The sequence below is a fragment of the Acinonyx jubatus genome, chromosome D3, assembly GCF_027475565.1.
Source record: "Acinonyx jubatus isolate Ajub_Pintada_27869175 chromosome D3, VMU_Ajub_asm_v1.0, whole genome shotgun sequence".
In the NCBI taxonomy this organism is placed as follows: Eukaryota; Metazoa; Chordata; class Mammalia; order Carnivora; family Felidae; genus Acinonyx; species Acinonyx jubatus.
This window is the reverse complement of record NC_069392.1, coordinates 55,139,334-55,166,076: the sequence shown is the minus strand read 5'-3', so window position 1 is coordinate 55,166,076 and position 26,743 is coordinate 55,139,334. Positions and strand designations below refer to the sequence as shown.

Here is a 26,743-nt window from a genome sequence, read left to right as displayed (position 1 = left end):
TGGAGAGCACAGTCCCGACAGTCAATGTATCCATCACTGATAATCTTAATTACTCCTCAAATTCTGGCAGCGTCCCACTCCTCAAATTCTGTTACCTAATGAATAAATTGTGAAGTTAGCTTTCCCCTATACATACATAAAATAGCAATGGGAAGGAAATAGAAGAAAATGGTTGGCACATAAAGTAAACAACATATATAATAAACAAATAGGAAATATACAAAGCTATTACTGTCACAGTTTCCGTGATTTGCTGTGAGGCTGTCAATGATATCTCCATCTTCCTTCTTCCGCTACCCAGTCCACATTTCCCCCATCCTCAGCCAGAAATTCAGCTGGAGTGATCCAAACCTTCATTCGTAGGCACCTCCAGGCAACTCTTTTGGCTTCATAGTCCTTCTTATCTGCATTGTACAGCAACTCAAGTTTACGCACCTCACTTAGAGTGACTTTTTTTTTCCAGTTGGTTCAATGGCCTAAGAAGTCTAAAATGTCCAGGAGGCATTCTCACTTTCCAATTCAATTGAACCATTGTGTCTGCTAGTGGAAGTATTCCTCCCTTGGAGACTGACTTCCATAACGACATTGCTCAAGGTTTCTGGGGCAGCAAGAATAATTCTGCAAATGGATTATTGAGTTTAACAGCGAGGGCAGCGAGTCCCACTTCTACCCCTTGATGCCCAGATCCATGTGTTCTGGCTATGAGAGAGAAAACACTATATAACAGTTGCTGATTCAAAGCATCTACTGTATTCTGTGAGACAGAATCACATTGTTTTGGGGTATTGTCTCCCAATTGGCACCACCACTGAGGCTTCAATGAGCCATTCCAACTTTAAATTAGGCCATCTGCTCCTAGGTGATGGAATATGTGAGTAAAACCAGATGATTCCATAAGCATAAGCCCCATGCCGTATTTCCTTTGCTGTGGAATGAGCTCCTAGATAAGAGGCAATGCTGTGCAGAATACCAAGACGATGGATAAAGCATTCCATAAATACTTCCGCAAGTACACAGATGGTACGCCTGGCTGAAGTATTATGTTAAGGGAAGGCAAATCCATATTCAGAAAACATGTATATTCAGTGAGGATGTCTCTCTGCCTCCTCTATGAAAAAAAGAGGCCCAGTGTAATCAGTCTGCCACCAGGTGGCTGGTTGGTCCTCACGGGAAGTGGTACCATATGAGGGGGCCTCCTGTTGGTCTCTTCTGTTGACAGATTAAGTACTCAGCAGTAATGTTAGACAGGTCAGCACTGGGTAGGGGAAGTCCACATTTTTGAACCCCATGCATAGCTTCCATCCCTGCCATTGTGGCCGCTTTACGGCTCACCGAGCAAGCACAGGGTTACTAGGTTAAAAGACTGATTTATATCCATGGAGTATCAGCCTGATTATTAGAAGTCTCCTCTACACTGCATGGCCATGGCTCACCACATAGCAGATATGTCTCTATTGTTCCAGGGTAATGGAACTTGCTGGAAGTCTTTTCTCCAGAGTGCAAGCAAAAGTCATTTACTGGAGGTTATCTCACTAGAGGCACTCTGCTATGAAACTGCCCATGAGGGTGCAGGAGAAAATTGCTGCCAGGGCAATCTCCTGCTGGATCCAGGAGAGCTACATGCTGGGTCTGTACAGTCAGCACACTGGAACCAGGAAGGGAAGCTCCTTTCCCCTGCAAAGTCTCTCCAGAGCCTCCCACTGACAATTCATAACATTATGCTTGTTGGCAAAGGAAAAATATTTAAAAGGTCCATTTCATGTTTACAGACAGCAAAGGATGAATTTCAATAAACTGCTAGCTATCAAAGGCATTGTAATGGGGTGAATAGTGTCCTCCCAAAATTCATGTCCACCTGGAAACTCAGAATGTGACCTTCTTTAGAAAAGTACATTTTGGGGGCAGATGCAATTAGTTAAGATGAGGTCAGACTGGATGAGGGTGGGCCCTAAATCCAACGATTGGTGGCTTTTTAAATTTTTTTTTAACGTTTTTATTTATTTTTGAGACAGAGAGAGACAGAGCATGAATGGGGGAGGGGCAGAGAGAGAGGGAGACACAGAATCGGAAACAGGCTCCAGGCTCTGAGCCATCAGCCCAGAGCCCGACGCGGGGCTCGAACTCACGGACCGTGAGATCGTGACCTGAGCTGAAGTCGGACGCTTAACCGACTGCGCCACCCAGGCGCCCCAATTGTGGCTTTTTAAAAGGAGATGAAACATGGAGCCACACTTAGAGAAGTCCATGTGATGACAGAGGCAGAGATTGAAACAATGCAGTATTGCTGGCACCCGTGAGAAGTTGGAAAGAAGTAAAGAAGAAATCTTCTGTAGAGCTTTCCGAGGGAGCATGGACCTGCCAACACCTTGATTTCAGACTTCTAATCTCCAGAACCATGAGATAATAATAAATTATTATTTGAAGCCACCAAGTTCATGGTAATTTGTTATGGCAGCCCTGGGAGACTAATGCAGCACCAAATCAGGTTATCACCAAATGTTTAGTTCCAGTCTGGGGAGAACCAACTCACAAATGAATATTTGAAGCCCTATGCCCTGGAAGAAAGGTGAGAATCAAGATTCTATATGGGCAGCGTGCTAAACACCCAAGGTTATATAGCAGACTCTGAAATTCTACCATAGATCTCTCTTCTTATTAGGCTTTACTGTTACACCAGATATGGATTTTCAGTACTGCATGAAATTTATTATCTCTATCTCTTCATATTAAAATGTCATGAGCCATTATGCTTTTATTGCAACGTATCTACCTGCAGCAGCTCTCTGATCCAATGGGCTCTCCTTCTTGCAGATTATGTCCTCCTGGTACCTACTAAGCCTTTAAATCTATCTGAACAGTCTTTGTTAATTTTCAGAAACTGCCCCTTTTATCAGTTTGATCCTCTTTTTATCCACATATTTATGGAGCATACATTAACTAGAGATCAATATGCTAATTATGTTAAAGGGAACAAATGACACAGAGAACACAAGGATGAATGGGACACAGATCCTGTCTGACATGTACATGAGTGAAACAGACACATCTTGGAAGATCCCAGATTTCTACTGGGGGGATCGTGGTACTAGTCCAGGAGAAAAGGAGGAAAAAGAGGCGAGTGTAGAGGAAGTGAAGAAGAACTCACATTTAGTTTAAGGTGCCTGTGAAACAAACAAGTAGTCATGTTTCATAAAGTCACCTCTATGGGGAGGAGGCTCAAGAAGAGGATCGGTCTCAAGATATAAATTGGTACTCGTTAGTTCAGGGTTGGTAATTAAAGGCTTATAGGTGGAAGTACATGAGCTGGCCCAAAGAGAGCCTATAACATGAAAACTACAGGAACCAAAGACAGAACAAGAACACTAATTGTATGTGGGATTGCAGAACAAGAAGAACCACTGTGTTTAGAAGGACAGAGGACTAATGAAGGACAAAATTCAAAGGGGAAGAAGTACTGTTGTAAATAATGTGAAATGCTGAGAAGGATGAAAGTAAGTTAATCATATATGGCAGTAGGGAAGACAGTGAATGGATAAGGGTGGAAGCTTCTTTATACAAGGGTTAAAGGGAGGGCACCTGGGTGGTTCAGTTGGTTAAGTGTCTGACTTTGGCTCAGCTTATGATCTCATGGTTTGTGAGTTCGAGCCCCACATCAGGCTCTCCGCTGTCAGCTCAGAGCCTGTTTGGATCCTCTGTCCCCCTCTCTCTCTGCCCCTCCCCTGCTCATTCTCTCTCTCAAAAATAAATAACCTTCTGGGGCACCTAGGTGGCTCAATCGGTTAAGCATCTGATTAAGTGTCCGACTCTTGGTTTTGGTTCAGGTCCTCATCTCACAGTTCATTTGTTAGAGACCTGCCATCAGGCTCTGTGATGACAGTGTGGAGCCTGCTTGGGATTCTCTCTGTCCCTTTCTCTCTGCCCCTCCCCTGCTCACTTGCTCTCTCGCTCTCAAAAATAAATAAACTTAATAAAAAAGGCTTAAAGGGAAGGGGAGGTGCAATTATAGTTTATTCTCTATAATTGATGTTATAGTATATGTAATTAAAAATTCAAATTGGTCTAGAAGACCTAGAATGGACAAGAGCAGTCCCCTCTCCCCTCCACCACTAAGTCCTGCTTTGCAGGACTACATCCCCTTTCCACTCTTATAGCTGTTTCTGTGGGGATTTACTTACACGTTCTAAATAATTTAAGACAGCTATTTCTTTTCATATTTCACTTTTACATATTATTAAGTTCATATTATGAAATATAAGGATTTAGCTCTCTTATGCAGCCACACTTCCCTCATACACAGAATTATCATTCCTCCCTTTCCCCCAAACCTCCCAATATACTTGGTTAGATCAAATTTCAGTGTTCATATTATAATGACTAGGTAAGCATTATCCATAGCTAAGCCTTCTAATGTACCCTAAATTTCTTGCACACCATTCTGTTTGCCTGAACTTAATGATAAATGAGTGCTGCTTCTGCCCTTTGCTTCGTCTTCTATCAATCACTTATCCTGCCAGAATCACTAACTTTCAACTTGAAGTATCAATCTCTCAGCATTGGAATATAACAAACATACCCAGTACTCTATCTGCACTATTATTCCCCCATTGAGGAATGTGCCTTGAGCACTCCATCCCTCTACTTCTTAACTCCAAATCTGTCTCCTGGGATCTCCTTTATCACCCTCTCAAGAATTTCCCTCATTACCTACTATGTTGAATCCCCTATCCGTGTTGTCTTACTTGGATTACTCTCTCTTTAGGGCAGACTTCCAGTAGCCTCCTGAGAAGGGATGCATGGGAGGGAACTTTTTTTTTTTTTTTAACACTTAGCATGTCTGAAAATGTCCTTATTCCTACTTTGAATATGATTCAGCTGTGTTTAATTTGGAAATTAATTTTCCTCAAGATTTTGATGGCATTGTTCATTATCTTCTAGACTGAGAAGTCTAATAATCATCTTGTTTTTCAAATTTTAGCTTGCAGCTCCTTAGATTCTGGAAGCTTTTAGGATCTCAAATTTGTCCTGTATTTTAAGAAATTCCAGAATGATACAGGTATTCATCCCTTGTGTGGTGCATGCAAAGGGCTGGCCCTTTTAATCTGTGAATACTCGTCTTTCAGTTTGGGGACATTTTCTCGAAAAATCTTTACTTAAAGCTCAAACTTTATTCAGCAGCAGATCATTCACTGGGGAATGGGAGTTAGAACCCAGTCCTTATTGATCATCAAGGAATGCATACTGGGAAAGTGAATATTATCTTCGGGTTGTCTGAGCATCTTCAGAATGTTTGGTAAAATGGTTTATGCTAAGAATCTCAGGCAGACTTTACTTCAGAAACCTGAAGTTTCTTTACTACTCAGGCAGACTTTACTTCAGAAGACCCTGATTAAAATTTTAGTTCAAAGCCTTTTACCTGGCCTGCCACATCTTTCGAAACTTCTTATTTCTTCATCCTCATCCTTAGCCACTCATGGCCTGCCATCCTTCAATCCCAGCAAATATAAAATTTCACTGGTCCCTCAGTTTCGACTACATGGCACTCACCTTTCCCCAACAACTCCAATCCCACTCTCTCCACCCTCCCCCCCAACACCTTCTTTGTGTTTTTATAGTATCCTGTAGTCAGCTCCATCAGAACAGCTACCATGTTGTTTAGAATAGTCAATCTATATACCATTCTTCTTTATTAGCCTATCAGCTCCTAAAGAGCAAAAATCTGTGTCTGACGTTTGAATTCTCAGTGAGTATCACCCATCTGGTACTTAGCAGATGATCTTTCTACTAGGACCTTATTTCTGCTAACTTTCCACTCTATCCGAAGCAGGCTCTGCACTGACAGCAGAAAGCCTGAGTGCAGAGAGCCAGATGCGGGGCTCTCACCAACCCCACAACTCACCAACCATGAGATGCTGCAACTCACCAACCATGACACCATGACCTGAGCTGAAGTATAAGGCTTAACCAACTGAGCCACCCAGGCTCCCCTTACCTATGAAACTTTTTATAAACACTGTTTTACTTTTTTCTTAGCTTCATCTTCTGGGATGATCTGGATATTTGGTAGAATTCAAACCCAAGAATAGTTCCTTATTCTCTTTGCAGCCTTCAATTACTGTCCATTTTCTCCTTAAACTACCTTCTATGACTTCACACCACTGTCAGAAATTGACTGCTCCTGTTTCGGATGCCTCATTGCCTTGACTAACTTAACCTACCCACCATCAGAGTGAACACATTCCCTTCCGCACTTTTGGACTGTCTTGCTATTTGTATTAGTAGCTGCCTCAACAAATAATCTTATCCTGTGAAAGTCCCCTATTGGTGCAAGAATTTCTTCAAATTTAATGTCATTGTAGATTAACTAAGCGACAAGTTTCTCCCCTAACCCTTAGGTCTGGTACAGTTGGAATAAAGCAGCCTTTTCTCTCATCATTTCGGACTCTGGTAAGGGCATACTTGGCGCGGGAGGGGGTGGGGAGGGGAGAGGTCATACCAAAAGGTGTGTTTTTTTTTTTTCTTATTGTTGTTTATTACCAAGTGGTTTTCAAGCGTCTCTGTTCTCTCCCTAATTCCCTACTTCCCTCTACAACTACATTTTCCAGGAGTCCCTATGGAAAGTAGGTGGAAGAGGAAGCCAATATGTGGGGTTGTGGCCTCACATTTTTAAATTTACTTAAAAGGTTATCTGAGGAAATATATACGTATATATTGGTGCCAAAATATGTGTGTAGGTGGGTTGTCACCTTTTTAAGGGCCATTAGGTTCTCCCGTGAAAGAGTGGGGTGGGGGCGGGGGTGGCGTCAAATCTTTTCCTTAAAACAGTACTACTTGGAGTACAACCAACCCCAGTAGCGCGGATGGTATTAGAGGCAGGTTGAACTGAAAGGCAGAAAGCTAAGGAGTCTTTCCTCTCTGTGATCTTGGGCAAGTGACGAAACCTTTGGACTTATTTCTTGTTAAGTGGGAATAACTTTACCGGGTTAATGAAGAAGTAAATGGAATAACCCAAGTAGAAGCACTCTGAAAAACAACCACCCCGGGTTTTGTGAACCGGAATGCGGAGCAGTCGCATTCCCAACCGTCGGGGTTATCCCCTTCCGCTAACTCGGAAGTCGCCTCACCAAAAGCCTCCTGCGGCGGCGACTCGTCTCCATGGCAACCGCTCCCTCAACCCGGGCCGGCTCCCAACGCAGCCGCGAGGACCGGAAGCAGCTTCCGACCGGGCGCTTTCCCGGCATCTTCCGGAAAACGCGGGGTCGCTCTTCCCCGTCGGGAGGTGAGAGCCGAGGCCCCCTCTGAACCCCTAGGCTGCATGGAGAGGCGTCCTCACCCGGGGTTTGGGAGGAGGTGGCGCGGACCTCGACGACACCCTGAGGCCGCCCTCCCAACCCGTCCCTCCGCACAACCCCTCTTCACGCCCGCTCCTGTCACCCTCCGGCGTTTCCCTCGGCCCTCAGCCGGTCCTGCACCTCTAGGCCCCCTAGCCGCGCGCCGGGACCCCCCTCCCCTCGTCCTCCCGGTGCAGCCCCGCGGCGCCTGCCGCCACAGCCGAACCCTCTCGGCTCCCCGCCGGCGCGCGCTCACCTGGCCTCCGCGCAGCGTCCTCAACGCCCGCGCGCGGCCCGCGGTCTCGCGGGGCCGGGGCCCCGCTCGGGAGAGGCGTGGGCGGGGTGGGGCAGGTGGGCTACGCGTCCGGAGACCCTCCGGCGCCAACCTGCGGCGACTCGGCCCCGCTGGAGGAGGGATGGCTGGGGTGAGCGTCGGTCCTCCGCCGTAGCACCCCGCTTTCCGGGCTCTCGGCGAAGCCTCCCCTCCAGGGAGGGAGCCCGTTGGTCACAGGCCCGCGCGTGTGTTGGCGGTTCGGTCTCCCAGTCTCCTGTGTAGCGCCGAGAGCAGCTGTGGAGGTGGCACGCGGCTGCAGGTGCTGAAGAGGCAGAATGCGTGCCGGCCGCCACTCTCTCCGTGACTTCCAGAGGCTTTTAGTTTAGAGTCCCTCAATGTAACGCTCCCAGACGGCGTCCGAACTCATGGCCTCAACCTTTCCCGCCGCCCAGGTCTCGACCCTAGATTCTCCCCCGGCGCAGGATCATCTGGGTCTGCTGCTCCTTCTCGGCACCCGGACCCCTGCCCCCGGCCTCTTGACCACGCAGCACTGTGGGTAAGTGGATGGCCCGGAATCGGGCCCCATCCCTGCCCCTTTGCCCGTGGTCACTCTACTTGAGCTTGGCAGGTTCCTCATCTACAAGGCAGGCATGGAAGTAAGCGTGCAGGACTTTTGAGAAGGTTTAAAGGAGTTTCTCTATAAGGTGCTGAGAACAGTGCTCGGCACATGGTTAATACTCTGTGTCAGCTGTTATCATTTGCTGCATAGCAGTGTATATAACGTTCTTCTATTTACTTGGTAACGTTGTCTCTCACCTGCTAGAGTTTTAAGAAGCCACGGGTCTTGTTCAGGTCAACTGCATAAAAAAGAAAAATCGGGTCACCTATAAGATTTTGTAATCAGCCATCAGTGATCAGTGATGGATATAGTGCTAGAAGTGTCTTTCCACCCCCTTCCTGCTGACAAGCTCATGATACCTGGAGAAATTACATCACTGAGTTGCTGTTGACATTGTGAATTGGTGAACAATCGTTTCAGTAATTCCTTTGATAGTACCTAACAAGACATTTGCCACTCTCCTTTGACCCCAGCAAGCCAAGTCCTTGGGATATCCTTGAATAATTTGAAAGGAGAAAAATATATTCCTGAAAATGTGCCTCCCATAATTATTTATGGTAGTCAAACTTAGAAAAACCTAAATATTCTACACTAAAGAGATAGGCAAATAATGCAGATGTTATGGATGGGAAGTAGAAGTGAATATGAAAAAATAGAAGCACATTAAGATTAGGGAATGTACAATTACTTTTTCTTTTAAATAGTTCCTTTAATGTCAAAATAGTATTGTTTTAATGCTGTTCAATAGTATTAAACTTAATGTTTTATTTAATACTGTTTAATAGTAAGTGTTGAAAAGAAATCCACATGAATACTTCTCTGATGAGACTATTTCTTAATGCTCTTTGCAACAGGCTAGAAAAAATTAATTGGCTGTTTGAGCGTGCCCCAGAGTCATAATTTTTCTCAAGCTTCCCTTATTTCTGTTCTCCAGGAGCTCCTGCACAATCCTGGCTGATCTCTTATTGTGATATTTAGTCAGCCTTATGTGCAAGATTTTCAGAATAAATTGGGAATTACTCATGCATATGAATTAATGCCATCTTAGCTCTTCAATTCTCTTAAGGAAGTATTCTTTGAAAGCATGGTTTATGTTAAGATTAAGGGCAGTACTTTCTGTAACAGTGTTATGTTTCTTTGTTTTTAAATTAAAAAAAAAAGTTTGTTTATTTTGAGCATGCATGGGGGAGGGGCAGAGAGAGAGGGAGGGAGAGAGGGAATCCCAAGCCAACTCTGCAGGCCTTGATCTCACAAACCGAACCTGAAATCATGACCTAAGCTGAAATCAAGAATCAGAGGCTTAACCTACTGAGCCACCAGGTGCCCCCAGTGTTGTATTTCTAAGAAACGTGTCTGTGTCTTGTTTCCACCTGTTTGTTTAATCGTATTTAAGGAGTGTCCTTAAGGAAAGCTCACCTCCCTGAAGATTAAAGCCTACTTATTTATTTCCAGTCCAAATGTCTGCAAAATTGAGAAAGTCCTCACTCCATCCACAACCTTCAGAGGAGTCTGACAGCATTGTGATAGTGAAGATGGAAGAGGAAGAGCAGATCTGTGATCTGGACTCCAGCCTCCCCTGGAGCACCTCCTGCAGCCCAGAGACCTTCCACCAGCGGTTCAGGCACTTTGGCTACCAGGAGTCGCCTGGGCCCCGGGAGGCTCTGAACCGGCTCCGGGAGCTTTGCCATCAGTGGCTGAGGCCCGAGGTGAACTCCAAGGAGCAGATCCTGGAGCTGCTGGTGCTGGAGCAGTTCCTGGCCATCCTGCCTGAGGAGCTGCAGGCCTGGCTGCGAGAGCACCGGCCCGAGAACGGAGAGCAAGCCGTGACTATGCTGGAGGAGCTGGAGAAAGAGCTTGATGGGCCAACTGAGCAGGTAAAAAGGCATCAGGCACGGATGAGCAACCAGGCTGGGTTAGAAGCTCTGGGCCATTATTGGGGTAGAGCTCTCAAATTGTACTCCCACTGAACACGCTAAACATGTTGGGTGGTGAATGTACTCCCAGCTGTGCCAGAAAACTGAACACGGCTGTGCTTTCTTCCTCCCTTTTCCTGCATCCCAGGATATTTCTACATAGTTTCTTCTCTCTTATTTTATTTCAAAGTCCCAACGTGGGTCTCTTCTTCAGCCTCAGGTATACCTAACTGCTTTCAGGTGTTTTTTGGACAAAATGAGGACATGCTTGCAGAGAAGTTGTCACCTTGGGAAATTCATCGGGAATCACCAAATAGCCAGATCAAGCCCATTAAGAAGCAGCTGCCATTAACATCACGGGAGTTTCACTCAAGACAAAAAGGTGAGGGGCAGGATTCAGTTCATGGTGGGAGGTAAACGTGGCCTCTCACCTGACCACACACATCTCAGCTGCTCTCTGTAAGAGGTCTCAGATCTCCCCTCCTGCCTCTTCTTCACGTGGGAACTTCCACCATGATCACTCTCAGTATTTTGTTCTTGTTTCTTACCCATAGAGTCTTGTAATACCTTTCAGATTTTTAAATCCTTGACATCATCTCCATGGGATTTTCAAACCTTTCTTTAAGAATCATGACCCTTTTTGGGGCTCCTGGGTGGCTCAGTTGGTTGAGCATCTGACTTTGGCTCAGGTCATAATCTCACAATTTGTGAGTTCGAGCTCCGCATCAGGCTTGTTGCTGTCAGCGCAGAGCCCGCTTTGGATCCTCTGTTTCTCTCTCTCTCTGCCCCTCCCCCGCGTGCTCTCTTCTCTCTTTCTCTCTCTGTCTCTCTCCATCCCCCTCTCTCCCACCTCATAAACATTAAAATGAAAAAGAAGCATGACCCTTTTCTCAAATGAAATTTTACATGGAGTCCCAGCAAGTAAAACAGATGAAAACACAGCTACTCTAACTGAAGCAGGAGCAAGCACTGTTGGTCCACAAGGGCACCAACCTGACCTGTTCTCAGATGTTTTACCTTCAGGCAGCTCCTAAGGGCCCTTCTAAGGGACCATAAAGTCACAGTCTACCTCATCATATCATACCTAGTCTACCTCATCATATTCTGTTTCTTCTTGTTTGGTTACTGGTGACATCTAGTACTATAATCGCCTATTGCTGCTAAGATGACTTTGCCCTCCTGTGGTGACTCGAATTTGAATATTTTTCCTCACATGCTAAACTGGCCTCTGTTGCTCCTTGCACCCCCTTTTTTTTTTTTTTGGTATTTGTTAACAGAAGTAATTTTCTATTTTATTATTTTTTTAATATAATTTGTTTTCAAGTTAGCTAACGTACAGTGTATACAGTGTGCTTTTGGTTTTGGAGGTTGATTCCTGCGATTCATCACTTACAGTGCTCATCCCAACAAGTGCCTTCCTTAATGCCCATCACCCATTTCCCCTTTCCCCCCTGCCCCCCCCCCCCATCAATCCTCCATTTGTTCTTTGCATTTAAGAGTCTCTTAATGGGTTTGCCTCCCTCTCTGTTTGAAACTATTTTTCCCCTTCCCTTCTCCCATGGTCTTCTGTTAAGTTTCTCAAGTTCCACATGAGTGAAACATAAGATATCTGTCTTTCTCTGACTGACTTATTTCATTTAGCGTAATACCCTCCAGTTCCATCCCCGTTGCTGCAAATGGCAGGGTTTCATTCTTTCTCATTGCCAAGTAGTATTCCATTGTATATATAAGCCACATCTTCTTCATCCATTCATCAGTTGATGGACATTTGGGTTATTTCCATAATTTGGCTATTGTTGAAAGTGCTGCTGTAAACATTGGGGTACATGTGCCCCTATGAATCAGCACTGCTGTATCCTTTCGATAATTCCTTTATTTTTATTTTTATTTTTATTTTTTTTTCCTTTGGATAATTTTTTTTTAATTTTTTTTTAATGTTTATTTATTTTTGAGACAGAGAGAGAGCATGAACAGGGGAGGGTCAGAGAAAGAGGGAGACACAGAATCTGAAACAGGCTCCAGGCTCTGAGCTGTCAGCACAGCTGACATGACCTGAGCCGAAGTCGGACGCTCAACCGACTGAGCCACCCAGGCGCCCCTCCTTTGGATAATTCTTAGTCGTGCTGTTGCTGGGTCATAGGGTAGTTCTGTTTTGAATTTTTTGAGGAACCTCCACACTGTTTTCCAGAGTGGCTGCACCAGTTTACATTTCCACCAACAGTGCAAGAGGGTTCCCATTTCTCCACATCCTCACCAACATCTTTTGTTCCTTGAGTTGTTAATTTTAGTCACTCTCACCAGTGTGAGGTAATATCTCAATGTGGTTTTGATTTGTTTTTCCCTGACGAGCGATGTTGAGCATCTTTTCATGTGTCTGTTAGCCATCTGGATGTCTTCTTTGGAAAAGTGTCCGTTCATGTCTTCTTCCCATTTCTTCACTGGGTTATTTGTTTTTCTTGTGTTGGTTTCGGTAAGTTCTTTCTAGATTTTGGATACTAACCCTTTATTCGATATGTCATTTGCAAATATCTTCTTCCATTCTGTTGGTTGCCTTTTAGTTTTGTTGATTGTTTCCTTTGCAGTGCAGAAGCATTTTATCTTGTTGAGGTCCCACTAGTTCATTTTTGCTTTTATTTCCCTTGCCTTCAGAAACGTGTCAAGTAAGAAGTTGCTGTGGCTGAGGTCAAAGAGGTTGTTGCCTGTTTTCTCCTCTAGGGTCTTGATGGTTTCCTGGCTCACATTTAGGTCTTTAATCCATTTTGAGTTTATTTTTGTGTGTGGTGTAAGAAAGTGGTCCAGTTTCATTCTTCTTTATGTTGCTGTCCAGTTCTCCCAGCACCATTTGTTAAACAGACTGTCTTTTTTCCATTGGATACTCTTTCCTGCTTTGTCAAAGATTAGTTGCCCATACATTTGTGGGTCCATCTCTGGGTTCTGTATTCTATTCCAGTAGTCTGTGTGTTCGTTTTTGTGCCAATACCATACTGTCTTGATGATTATAGCTTTGTAGTAGAGGCTAACGTCCGGGATCGTGATGCCTCCCGCTTTGGTTTTCTTTTTCAACATTACTTTGGCTATTGGGGTCTTTTGTGGTTCCATATAAATTTTAGGATTGTTTGTTCTAGCTTTGAGAAGAATTCTTTGCATCACTTTTTACAAAAGTGCTTCAAAATGGCTAGCATAGCTTTTCCATTGCAGATACTAAAAAAATAAGTGCTATGGAAAGAAAAACCAAAGCAAAATGAGGGGGATAAGTATTATCAAATAAAGTGGGGACAGAGTCTTATTAAATAAAGTGGTGGAGAAGCCCTCTTTGATGAGTGACATCTAAGCAGAGACCTTCCTTCTAGATGATCATGCTGGATAAAATGGGAGTCAGAAATGAAAAGGGAAACCCCAACTGGGAGTATCTACCCTTCTCCCCCCAGCACTGCTTCCTTATTCTATGGGGTTTGATCAGCTAAGTTAGAGTTTTTCCAAGAGAATTTTAATAAGAAAATATAGGAAAAATAAAATACAGAAATGTAGAGATTTAGAAAATATTTCTCTTACTGGATAAGTACCTGCTCCCAAGAGGCTTGTGCCGGGGACTTAATACCTCCAGTCTAGCAGTTGTCTTGGCTTAACTAAGAGAAAAATGAAAGTCTGTTCACACTCCATCAGGATCAAGAGGGAACCATCCCTGCTTCAGCGGCTTTTTGTGGCAGTGACTACAAAAGTAATTAGCCTTAAAGCCAGGTTTTAGGATCTCAGAGTTGGCAAGGACTATGTTCTACCTCTGAATGTCCTCACAGAGGCCTTTTCTACATTTTTTGTTTTGTTTTGTTTTTTATTTATCTTTCATCATGATAAGTACACTCCTTAATCCCCATCCCCTTTTTCTCCCATTCCCCCACCCTCCTCCCCTCTGGTAACCATCAGTTCTCTATAGTTAAGAGTTTGTTTCTTGGTTTGCCCCTCTCTCTCTCTCTCTCTCTCTCTTTTTCTCTTTTTCTCTCTTTCTCTTTCTCTCTTTCTCTCTTTCTCCTTCCTCCCCACCCTGCTAATTTGTTTTGTTTTTAATTCCACATATGAGTGAAATCATGTCTTTCTCTGACTGACTTATTTCGCTTTATATTATACTGTCTAGCTCCATCCATGTTGTTGCAAATGGGAAGATTTCTTTTTTGGCTGAATAATTTTATTGTGTGTGTGTGTGTGTGTATACATCTTCCTTATCCACTCATCTATTGATGGATACTTGGGCTATTGTAAATAATGCTACTTTAAACATAGGGGTGCATGTATACTTTGAATTAGTGTTTTCGTATTCTTTGAGTACATACTCACTAGTACATTTGCTGGATAATAGGCTAGTTCTACTTTTAACTTTTTAAGGAACCTCCATACTATTTTCTACAGTGGCTGAACCAATTTGAATTCCCACCAACAGTGCAAGAGGGTTTCTTTGTCTCCACATCTTCACCAACGCTTGTTTCTTGTGTTTTTGATTTTAGCCATTCTGGCAGGTGTGAGGTGAGATACCTCATTGTAGTTTTGATTTGCATCTCCCTGATGATGAGTGATGTTAAGCATCTTTTCACATGTGTGTTGGCCATCTGTATATCTTCTTTGGAGAAATGTCTGTTTATGTCTTCTGGGCAAAAGACAATTTTTCAATTGGATTATTTGTTTTTTGGGTATTGAGTTGAATCAGTTTGTTATATATTTTGGATACTAACCCTTTATTGGGTATGTCATTTGCAAGTATTATCCCCCATTCAGTAGGTTGTCTTTTAGTTTTGTTGATTGTTTCCTTTGCTGTGCAGAAACTTTTCATTTTGATGTAGCCTCAACAGTTTATTTTTGCTTTTATTTCCCTTGCTTCAGGAGATATTTCTAGAAAAATGTTGCTATTGCTGATGTCAGATTACTGCCTTTGTTCTCTTCAAAATTTTATGGTTGTGGGTCTCACACTTAGGTCTTTAATCTAATTCAAATTTATTTTTGTGTGTGGTGTAATAAAGTGGTCCAGCTTCATTCTTTTATGCCAGTACCATACTGTTTTCCTGTCACTTTGTAATATAACTTGAACTTTGGAATTGTGATACCTCCAGTTTTGTTTTGTTTTGTTTTGTTTTGTTTTGTTTTTCAAGATTGTTCTGGCTATTAAAGGTGTTTCATGGTTCCATACAAATTTTAGAATTATTTGTTCTAGTTCTGTTGGTATTTTCATAGGGATTGCATTAAATCTGTAGATCGCTTTAGGTAGTATAGACATTTTAACAATATTTGTTCTTCCAACCCATGATCACTGAGTATCTTTCCAGTTCTTTGCATAATCTTGAATTTCTTTCATCAAATGTTTTATAGTTTTCAGAGGATAGGTCTTTCACCTCTTTAAGTTTATTTTTAGATATTTTATTGTTTTTGGTGCAATTGTAAGTGGGATTGTTTTCTTAATTTCGTTTTTTGCTTTCTGTACATTGATTTTGTATCCTGCAACATTACTCAATTTACCACTTGTAGTAGTTTTTTGGTGGAGTCTTTAGAGTTTTCTGGATATAGTATCGTGTCATCTGCATATAGTGAGAGTTTTACTTCCTTACCAATTTGGATGCCTTGTATTACTTTATGTTGTCTAATTGCTGTGGTTAGGACTTCCAGTACTGTGTTAACTGAAGGTGACAAGTGTGGACATCCTTGGATTTTGACATTGAGGTCACTTTAGAGTTTGAGGTATCAGAAGTGAATTTGAGACAATCCTTACCATTTACAAAATGATTTCTATTTAAACCAGTAATAATGCCATTCAACTAGTACTATAAAATACATACAAGAGTAGAGGTTTTTCATAAATGGGTGCTTTGTGCTACCCTTGATTTGTTTGAGGTGTCTGTTATCTCAGTCTGTAATTCTCCCCCCTTTTCCCCCTAATTTTTATTTTTTGAGCTTATTTTCTATATTCATTTTTGACCCTTGGCTTTCCTCATTTCATTCCTCATTATTAAACTTTTCTCTGTTGACCCTCACACTAAGTCTTGTCTATTACTACCCACTGCCACATTTGTCTCCTCTTCTGCTTGTTTCTCTGCTTCTCCCATTATTCCTTATCTTGTAGTCTCTTTTCTTCCAGATTTTCTTCAGTCTCTGATATATCTTTTTACCTCTACTCACCATTCTACTTTTTGCATGGTGCTTTTCATCTTTATAGTTGACTGTCTCCTCAGTATGTAAAGCTTTCCCTCTTGCTTTATGATGTTCTCAATGTGTTCTGTCTTAGCATCCTCATCTTCCACACTGTGATGCTATTTTACAAACATGCTGGCTAATAAATAATCCATATGTATTTCATTTGGATCATTCAATTTACCTTTCTTTCTGAACAGAGAATGAGTGAAATTGCTTTTCTCTATATTATTTCAGCTAAAGAGAGCAAAACTATCAATGTGAATTCAGCTTCGAGGCAAAAGACTCCTCCAACCATAGAACTGCCTTACAATATTTCTGACACCCTTCATATGAATGCTTCCCAGAGTTTCACGTATAGAAGAGCTTGTGAACAAGATAGTGGGTTTGAAAGAAAACAGAGAAACCCTTCTGGAAAAAAACAACATAAGTGTGATGAATGTGGCAAAGTCTTCAGTCAGAGCTCAGCCCTTATCCTACATCATAGAATCCACAGCGGAGAGAAACCTTATGCATGTGATGTGTGTGCAAAGGCTTTCAGCCGAAGTGCAGTCCTGATTCAGCATCGAAGAACTCACACTGGGGAAAAACCCTACAAGTGTCATGAATGTGGGAAAGCCTTTAGTCAAAGCTCAAATCTTCTCAGACATAGGAAAAGACACACTAAAGAAAAAGTCCCATCAGTGTTGTAAGGGAATCAAAGCATTTGCTCAGAGCTTTGTCAGCAGGATAAGACAGAAAGCACACACACTCTTTCAGTATTTCAGTAGTTTTTAGTGGGCACTGGTTTGCTTTCAAAAGTCACAAGAGCTACAGGAGAGAATGTAGAATATCTTCTATCATCATTGTTTGCTTTTCTGCTTATCAGTGCAGTGTCAATCCAGATGTTTGAGATTCTAAAGCTGAATTCAAATTTCCATCCCCAGGGCAGCTCTTGCTTGAAAAGATATTCCCAAACATGTTCTATTTCCATTACTAACACAAGTAATAAACTAGTATATTTCTTTTTAGACAAACATATTTTCCCTGTTGAGAAGGAATCAGTATCAAGATAAGTGTTTTCTTCTATTCCATAACTTGAGCATTGGAGTTCTCAGACCAAAGATTAGAGCATTTTAAAACTTTTTACCATTTGTTTTACCAGATTCAAAATACGAGAATAGGATTGAGGAGACTCAAAAGAATTGATATCTTCAGACCTAGGCTGAAATGTCCAGGTTCATTGTTAGAAGGCAGATGAGTAAAGGCACTTAATCTCTTATGGAAATTCACAAAAGCCTATATACTATTGATGATACTAAGTAGTTTCCTATGTAGGAAATAAATAATCTCCTTTACAATGTAATTTGGAAATAAATCCGTGAAAACATTAAGATGGCTCTACATGTCTTAGGAACATTCTGCATAAGGAACATTCTAATAAATAGGGCTATCTGTGGGTGCTCATATAAGGTTCATGGTCATCTTAAAATGAAAAAAGGGAGATGAAAATACTGTCCAATTAAGACATATAATACAAATATTAGCAAGTGTGGCGTGTGATGGAGAAGTACCACAGCTTACATGGAAAAGGAAAAGGAAACCCTTAACAACTGACCACTATCCTTCACTGTTCTTCATGGCCCCCTTTCTGGCATAAATCAGCTGTGAATATGTTTCAGGCATCACAAGACAACCTTTTCAGGGTCTTATGCATGCTTAGTAAGGCTTGTTTGTAGACAGGTTGTCAGGACATGAGACCCTGGGTTTTGATGCTCCGGTACAAAAGAAGACATTACCAAATTTCAATTTAAAGATTCCACTGAGTTTTACCCATAGTTAAATCAATTAGATTTCTTGTTTAAAAATAAAATGACTGACTTGTATGTTATTAAAATTATTCTGACAGTGTACAACATAACGTTTCCTTTTCTAGAGATTCTTGATAAAACTATTACAAGAATACATGCATTATAATGTTTTTTGTGGTGCCACAGTTACCCAATATGGAAAGCAAACATCAGAAATGAAAGTCTTCAGGAGAAGGGAAGAGGGGACTCATAGTAAACTTCTTTGTCTGAGCGGGTTTCTTGTGAAGTATAAACACTGCATTATCAGAAAATCCAACCATATGTAGTGCTTAGAGTAACTCCAGACACAAATATGGGATTACTATGCTCTACTTAGAATATTAATAACATAAGATTGGTAAGGAGAGAGGTGAATGTCAATTGTAATTACAGAATTTTCTGATAGTGATTATACTTTGTAGCTGTAGTTAATAGGAATATAGGGTTTTGTATATTTTCAGTTATTAAAAGTGTAGGAGTATTTGGGCTCATTCTGTTCATAATTAAAGGAACAAGCCATCTATTGAAGCAGCAAATGCCTCAGAAATATGTATTGTGAATTATTGCTTAATTATTGAAAGAGTTTGTTGTTACTATGTGAATAAAATGACAGAATCTTAATCAACTGTTCTGAGGGAAGTTGTCTTCACTTGGTGCTGCCATAAACCTTAAAAGGTTGTATTCCCTGCATTGTGAGTAATCTGAATTTCTCCACAAGAAGGTGGTATGAGTCATATCATCTAAGTTCATGACGAAACTTTTAAGGCTGTTGCTGTGTACTGAGTGATCTTGCACTTATAAAAGTCACTTACTTAGGGGTGCCTGGGTGGCTCAGTCGGTTGGGTGTCTGACTTTGGCTCAGGTCATGATCTCATGGTTTGTGAGTTCAAACCCCACGTCTGGCTCTGTGCTGACAACTTGGAGCCTGGAGCCTGCTTTGGATTCTGTGTCTCCCTCTCTCTCTGCCCCACCCCACTCATGCTCTGTATCTCTCTTCTTCAGATAGAAATAAACATTAAAACCATTTTTAAAAAAGTCACCTAATGAGTGGAAGGGGCTAGTTTATTTAAATGGAGAATTAATATGATTTTGGCTAACCTTGATTTTTAAAATTAGCACGATATTAGCACCCCTATTAGATTAATTCCCACAGATGCTGAATACTCCCAAATGAAATCGGTATTTTTAAGAATTTAACTTCATCTTGGCCTTTAATGTTAGCTATAAGCCTATGTTCTCTCTTTACATGAAACCAGATCACACGTTTATCATTGTCCTTAAGCTTACCTGTATCAGGGATGATTCTGGATGCAAAATCCACCTTTGATGGTTTAAACAAATAAGGTTTTGTAACCAGAAAGCTGGAGGTTAGTTGATGCTGGCTGTCAATCAGCAGCTGAACAACAACTGGTCTGGATGTGGTCTCTGCCCTTTGGTCATTCCCTCATGTTTATTTTATCAGGCAAGAGAGCTTCAGGAATAACATCCAGGATCAAGTCAGGAAGAAAAAGGAAGTGGAGCTCCAGCAATGGCCATCTCCTTTACTAGGAAAAGTAAAAGCTTTCCAAGAATCCCCAGCAAAATTCTGCTATGTTTCCTTTTTGCAAATGTGTTTCAGAAAGCATGGGTTTTCAACCTCTAGAGGGGAAGCAGCAGGACAGGTGGGGATTAGGAATGACAATGGGTCAGCCAACAATGTTTGCTATACTCCTTGGTCACCTTCTTCATGGGCAGATGGCTATGATTTTGCCTCCTGCATTACAGGGGGAAAAAATAACTTAAAAAAACTTTCTGCCATCAAATTTGCCAACCTATCTACACTTCACCCATTATTTCCCATCTTCAGAATTAAAGAAGAGGGGTCTCGCTGGCCCCTCATCATTCCTTCTCACCTCTGAAGGACCTTGGCTGCTGTTAGTAATTACCTATCCCCTCTTCTATTTCTTCATCCTTTGCCTTCCTTGAGAATGCATCTCTTCAATATTTAAAGATGGTGATGTGACTGACCCTCCAACTCTATACTTTTCTGGTGCGTCCACAAAATTTGAGATGGTAGCTAATCCCTGAGTGAGGGGGAGCAAAGTGACTTAGCTTTGACTTCATATGCTTCCATTTCTTTCAACCAAAATGATCTTTCAAAAACATATGCTTGATCATGTCACTTCCTTGCTCAAAACATACGCTTCCCATTGCTTTTAATATACAGTTAGCTCCTAAAAGTTTTTGAGACTCTTCATGATCTGACCACAGCTTACCTCTTCAGTTTTATCTCTTGCCATTGCCTTCATACTCTATGCCAAAGATATTCTGAATTTTCAGAAGTTCTCCTGCCTCCAGCCTTTGCATGTGCTCCTTTTGAACTCTTAACATCTTCTGCACTTAACTCCTATGTATTCAGATTTTAGCTTAGGCTTCTTCCAGGAAGCCTACCCTAACACTCTGAGAGTAGGCTGGGACCACTACCACACCCTTCTATTTGTTACATAGCAGTCTGTTCTTACTGGTATTTATTACCCAAAATATTTTTAAAATATCAAGCTGCAAATATGGCCCCAAAGAAGAGGAGGAGGAGGAATGATACTTTGGGAAGAAAGAAGACATGAGATAAATGAAAAGCCCTCTTGCCCCTGGTAATGATGAGGCAAAGAGATCAGACACAGGTGTCCCTTCATCTCTGCAGCCAATCCCTGCAGAAATGCCAAAGGGGATTGAAAGGGGAGAGGACTGCACCCCCTTCCTATTGATTGCGTTGGGAGAGCAACTGCTGAAGAGACTTCCTCTTTTCCAACACTGAACTATTGTAAAAATGGCATTGTAGTGCTAGGCAAAGGGCCTCTACCAGCTAACATCTCACATAGAAGACCTATAGCAGTTCTCCATGCCCAATGGGGACCTTGGAAAAGAGCTGATTGCACCACCTGGAGAGTTGGGACTGTTGCACAAACTTTGTGGATCTTATAGCTAAGAGCTGCAGGACCCAGTGGGCCCAGAATCAGCTGGGAGTCTCAGCCATACCTTACAGGGTGGTTAAAACTGATGTGGGGACAAATCACAAAGGAAGGGATACTGGCTTCCTGCCTAGTCAAAAGAACAGATCATTGGTTGCTATAAATTTGATGAGCAAGCACAACAGCAGACCAACTGTGAAGACTGGAGACTAGAAAAGGACAGCAAGCCCAACTGAGACCTAATCTATAGCACTACCTCACCTAGTGTGAGTGAAACCCCCTTCCCAGGTATCCAGATGGCAGAAAAGGGCAGAGCAAGGAATAGCCATGTTAGGGAGTTGAACTTAAAATGAAATGAATAATTAAATTCTTCCACTACCACCACCACCCACCCAATGGGGTGGAGATTCAAGAAGTAAAAACATCAGTTATAAGAAATTAGCTCCATTTTCCTTTGCATATTTGAGAAGAATTGTGATAACTTTTTACCCCACCAAATGGACACTTATATCTGCTTCTGTGTTGACCCTGCTATTTTATGTTTCTTGAAAGAATGAACTGACTCATTCACTGGTGTTCCAGAGGCATCTGGCACAGTACCTGACCCATAACAGGCACTTAATTACTTGTAGAATGAAAACATTTGCAAATTATATATCTGATAAGGGATCAATATCCAGAATATATAAAGAACCCCTGCAACTCAACAACAACAACAAAAATCCCAAACAATCCATTTCAAAAATGGGCAAAGGACATGAATAGATATTTCTCCAAAGAAGATACACAAATGGCCAATAAGTACAGGAAAAGATGTTCAACATCACTAATCGTTAGGGAAATGCAAATGAAAACTACAATGAGATATCCTCATACCCATTTAGGTGGCTTTGATTAAAAATACAAAAAGTAACAAATGTTGGCAAGAATGTGGAGAAATCAGAACACTTGTGCATTGCTGATGGTAATGTGAAATGGTGCAGTCACTGTGGAAAACAGTTTTATAGCTCTTCAGAAAGCTGAACATAGAATAACCATATGATCGAGCAATTCCACTCCTAGGTATATATCCAGAAGAACTGAAAGCAGGGACTCAGACGGATACTTGAACACCCCGATCATAGCAGTATTACAGTAGCCAAAAGGTGGAAATAACCAAGTGTTCATTAATTGATCAATGGATAAGCAAAATGTGAGAGATATATGTATATAATGGATATTTTTCAGCCTTAAAAAGCAACGAAACTTTGATAATGCTACAACATGAATGAAACTTGAAAACCTTTTATGCTAAGTGAAGGAAACCAAACACAAAAAAAGAAATATTGTATGATTCCATTTATATGAGGTGTGTAGAACAGGCAAATTTATAGAGACAAAATAGACTAGTGGTTATCAGTGTTGGGGGAAGAGGATGAGGAGTTGTTTAATAGTACAGAATTTCTGTGTGAGTTGATTAAAAAGTTCTGGAAATGGGTAGTATGATTGTTATATGACATTATGAATGTATTTAATGCCACTGAATTGTACACTTAAAAATGGTTAAAATGGTAAATTTTATGTATATTTTACCACAATTTAAAAAAAAAAAGCATTGGGGGAAACAAAGAGGAGATTACTTTTATATAATTCCTGCCCTAATAAAGTTCATATTCTAGCAAAAGTAGAAGTAAAAACCCTATGGAATGAATGTTGTTGAAAGGCAGAGGACCTGGGAGATAAAATCCAGACAAGTGTTTGGTGAAAGGACGACTGAATGTAAGCCCAAATAATGTTCTCTTTTCCACTAACATTGAGGACAGGCAAGGATGAGACTACACTAGCAGCCCTAGAAGAAGATTTGGATGGACCATATAGACAAATCCTGGATGGCTAGTAAATAATATTAAAATTAGTTGTAATTTCCATCTTGAATTCAAAGTATTTCCTTGTATAAAGCTATATGCAAAATTAATTGTTGATTCCTGAAGTTTTACCTAATGTATGTATCTCATTTGGGTCTCTTAATCTTACTTGAATTTTAATTTAGCTCAGATTAACTAGCTTGTCTACGACTGAAGGATTATTTTTATTTAAAGGCTAGAATGACATTGGTTGGCAGCTTATATAACACATGGAACTCTAGTGTCTGAGCTAATGATCAGCAGGTAAACATCTGCTATCTTTTCCTATGCAACTTGGCTGACTCTAGTACACGGCAGAAGGAGTTGTCAGGATTGTAAGTAGAATATCTCCATTTGGACAGGTCAGTAGGTTGCATTAGAACTGGATTAATCCATTAAATTTTGCTTTTATTCATCACCTATTAGCAGTCTTGTCACCTAAGTGATCATACAGTTTGACTTCTCAATATTCATTCAACCCCAAATTATTAATCTAAGCCAGTCATGGTAATCCTATTCTACCTGCAAGTAATTCTGATTTAGGAATGGGCATATCACCTAATCTGGGTCAATGAGACTCTAGGGGAAACCTGTTTTATGGTTTCCAGAAAAGTTTGCTTTCTCTAAAAGAGAGACATATAAAAGAGATGATACCTTTCTATCTCCAGATGCTGTTGTGGCTATGATGGCAGGCATTGCTGCTATAGTTGGCAGATGAAGCTGACACATGGAGGAAGGATCTAGGAAAACTACCTAGAAACAGGACTCAAGTCCTGAGGTACCATTCCTTTAAATACTTACATTAGAAAATAATCAAGGTTTAAGGGGTGCCTGGGTGGTTCAGTCAGCTGCGCGGCTCACTCTTGATTTGGGGTCAGGTCATGATCCCAGGGTTGTGGTTGTAGGATCAAGTCCTGCATCCATGCTTAGCATGGAGCCTGCTTAAGATTCTCCCTCTCCCTCTGCCCCTCACCCCAACTTGTGTACTCTCTCTCTAAAATAAAAAAAAAATTAAAAATTAAAAAATAAAAAGAATATAAGAAAGGTTTAAATTCAGTGACCTAATTATCTACCTTAAGAATCTAGGGGAAAAAAATATAGGAATTTAAAGCCAAATAAGTAGAAGGCACAAAATGATAAAAAATAAGAATAGAAGCTCGGTTCTAAAGAAGGTAGAGTAAGCACATTCCACTCTGTCTCTCTCTCCACAGAGAGATTCCCACAGAATCTGGGACAGAATGCATGAAGCAGCTGCTCCCTGAGGACTCCTCAAAGTAAATAACAGCAAGCAGATTGGGGAAGAAGATGAGAATTTGAAGTTCCCCTGAACTGCACTGAATTTACCCTTATTTCACTTTGGTATCTCCCAGCCTAGACTCAAAGGCAGCCTGAAACCCAGAAGTGCACACAGAGAGAGAACAGGAAGAACTCTAAGAGAAGTGCTCTGTGTCTTGCCTAAGAAAAGGGGCTCCTAAGGTCAGAAACAATGGGGGAAACCCATATCTCTTTTTCTTCTCTTGACTTCTCTCCTATCGTAGCCTTCCAAGCAATACTATGATAATGGCAGCAGCAACACAGCAAGGACAGGGGTCACAGGGAAGTCATCTTAAACTCAGAGGGAGGGGAGTCCTTCTCTCTGATCTGAGGAGCTTTGGTTCCAAGAGTATGGTGCCAATCCCAATGGCTTTTTTCTCTCTGTTTCCTATCGTTGCTTGAACCAGGGTGCAGATACAGTTGAGAGAAGTAAATAGCAGAACAAGGAAACAGAAAACCCTAGCTTTGTAGCTGGAAGACTATGAAGGGAGGCTTCAGAGAGCTAGGAAATGTTGAGTTTATTGCAAAGAGGAGAGAGATCAAGTGTAGTCCCCAAAAGTAATGGATGAACACCTCTACTTGCCTCTAAACTACACATGCATGGATCTGACCCTCAATAGCAGAGCACTGAGAACTGAGCTCCAGGGTAGACTACTTTCCCAGATCCAGACCAGCCACTGGGGAGCATGCACAAAGGACTGGAAATGTCTGAAAACTGAACTGACTTTGGAATGGCAGTCCTCACAGAACTTGGGGCCTGACTCTACCTAAGGCAACTGCCTGCTAAAACAAATCAACTTTCTGTTTAGGGTTTAAAAGATATCCAGAATCTGATAACATAGTATCAAAATGTGCAGGATATAATGCAAAATTATTAGGCATAGGAAGAACCAGGAATATCTCAATTTTCAAGGAAAAAGAAAATCAAATGCCACTGTCTAAATGACACACATGTTACAATTGTCAGAAAAAGACTTTAAATTAGTTGTTATAACCATGCTTAAGAAGAAAGAATGAATGAATGGAGAGATAGAAAACATCAGGAAAGAAATCAAAGATATAAAGAAGACCCAAATGGAAATTTCACAGCTGAAAAAATAGACAACCAAAATATTCACTGGATGAGGTCAGCGGAAGAATGCAACTGACAGATGAAATAGACCAGCAGAAATTACCCAATGTAAACAACAGGGAGAATAACAGATTGAAAAACAAAATCCTTAATGAATGTGGGCACAAAAATCCTCAACATATGTTATCAAATTGAATTCAGCAATGTATAAAAACAATAAAACACCTGGAATGAGTGGGATTTACCCCAGGACTATCTGGTTGACCCTGTATTCAAAAATTAAAGTAATCCACCAGATTAGTAAATTTCAAAAAGAAAAACCACATTGTCGTATCAGTTGATGCAGAAGAAGTATTTGAGAAAATTCAGCATCCATTTATGTTACAAATAGAAGGTAATTTCCCCAGACTGATAAAGCGCATCTGTTAAAAACCTAGAGTTCACCACACACCAACTAGAATGGCCAAAATGTGAAACACCAACAACACCAAATGCTGGTGAAGGTATGGAGCAACAGGAACTCAGTCATTGTTGGTGGGAACACAAAATGGTACAGATACTTTGGAAGGCATTTTGGCAGTTTCTTACAAAACCAAACATACTCTCACCATATGATTCAGCAATCATGCTCCTCAGTATTTATCCAAAGAGGCTGAAAATGTATGTCCACACAAAAACCTGCACATGGATGTTTGTAGCAGCTTTATTCATAATTGCCAAAACTTGGAAGCAACCAAGGTGTCCCTTCAGTAGGTGAATGGATGCATAAACTGTGGTACACCCAGACAATGGAATATTATTCAGTGCTAAAAATAAATGAGCTCTTAAGCCATGAAGACACATGGTGAAACCTTAAGTGCATATGACTAAATAAAAGAAGTCCATCTGTAAAGATTACATATATATGATTCCACTATATAGTGGATTTTCTGGAAAAGACAAAACTATGGAGACAAAAAGATCAGTAGTTGCTGGTGTAGGGGAGATGAAATAGGCAAAGTACAGAGGATTTTTAGGGCAGTTAAAATACTCTGTATATAGATATCATAATGATGGATATGTCATTATACACTTGTCCAGACTCATAGAATGTACAATACCAAGAGTGAACCCTAAGGTACACCATGGACTTTGAGTGATTATGATGTGTCAATATAGGTTCGTCCTTGGTAAAAAAATGTACCATTCTGGTGAGTGGTGTCGACAATGGGGAAGTCTGTGCATGTGTGGAGGTTGGGGGTATATGGAAAACCTCTCTACCTCCTTCTCAATGTGGTTGTAAACCTAAAACTGCTCTAAAAATATATAAAGTCTCAAACAAAACAAAACAAAAAACATAGTCATTATCATACTTAGTTATGAAAGACTGAATCCCTTTCCCCCTAAGACTGGGAA

General features: G+C 41.3%; 1 protein-coding gene across 5 annotated transcripts; it reads left to right on the top strand.

Annotated features, from left to right (window-relative positions):
* Positions 1–7,131: 7,131 nt before the first annotated feature.
* Positions 7,132–25,318, top strand: ZNF396 (zinc finger protein 396). Of its 5 annotated transcripts, XM_053206630.1 has the most exons (5): positions 7,144–7,276; positions 8,055–8,158; positions 9,674–10,095; positions 10,375–10,516; positions 16,540–18,759. In XM_053206630.1, the coding sequence occupies exons 3-5, from the start codon at positions 9,679–9,681 to the stop codon at positions 16,992–16,994; spliced, it is 1,014 nt and encodes a 337-aa protein (XP_053062605.1). In that variant the 5' UTR covers positions 7,144–7,276; positions 8,055–8,158; positions 9,674–9,678; the 3' UTR covers positions 16,995–18,759. The 5 variants fall into 5 exon arrangements, with proteins under 5 accessions (XP_053062607.1, XP_053062606.1, XP_053062603.1 ...); XM_053206632.1 differs by lacking the exons at positions 8,055–8,158; positions 16,540–18,759 and adding an exon at positions 23,631–25,318 and having other exon boundaries at positions 7,132–7,276; XM_053206631.1 differs by lacking the exons at positions 8,055–8,158; positions 16,540–18,759 and adding an exon at positions 19,594–19,702 and having other exon boundaries at positions 7,132–7,276.
* The last annotated feature ends 1,425 nt before the right edge of the window (positions 25,319–26,743 follow it).

Bases quoted from the DNA above. Each gene is read 5' to 3' on its own strand.
- ZNF396 (XM_053206628.1), top strand. From the start codon at position 7,153: ATGGCAACCGCTCCCTCAACCCGGGCCGGCTCCCAACGCAGCCGCGAG. The intron at 10,096-10,374 runs GTAAAAAGGCAT...AACTGCTTTCAG, and splicing joins TTGATGGGCCAACTGAGCAG to GTGTTTTTTGGACAAAATGA. The intron at 10,517-16,539 runs GTGAGGGGCAGG...ATATTATTTCAG, and splicing joins GTTTCACTCAAGACAAAAAG to CTAAAGAGAGCAAAACTATC.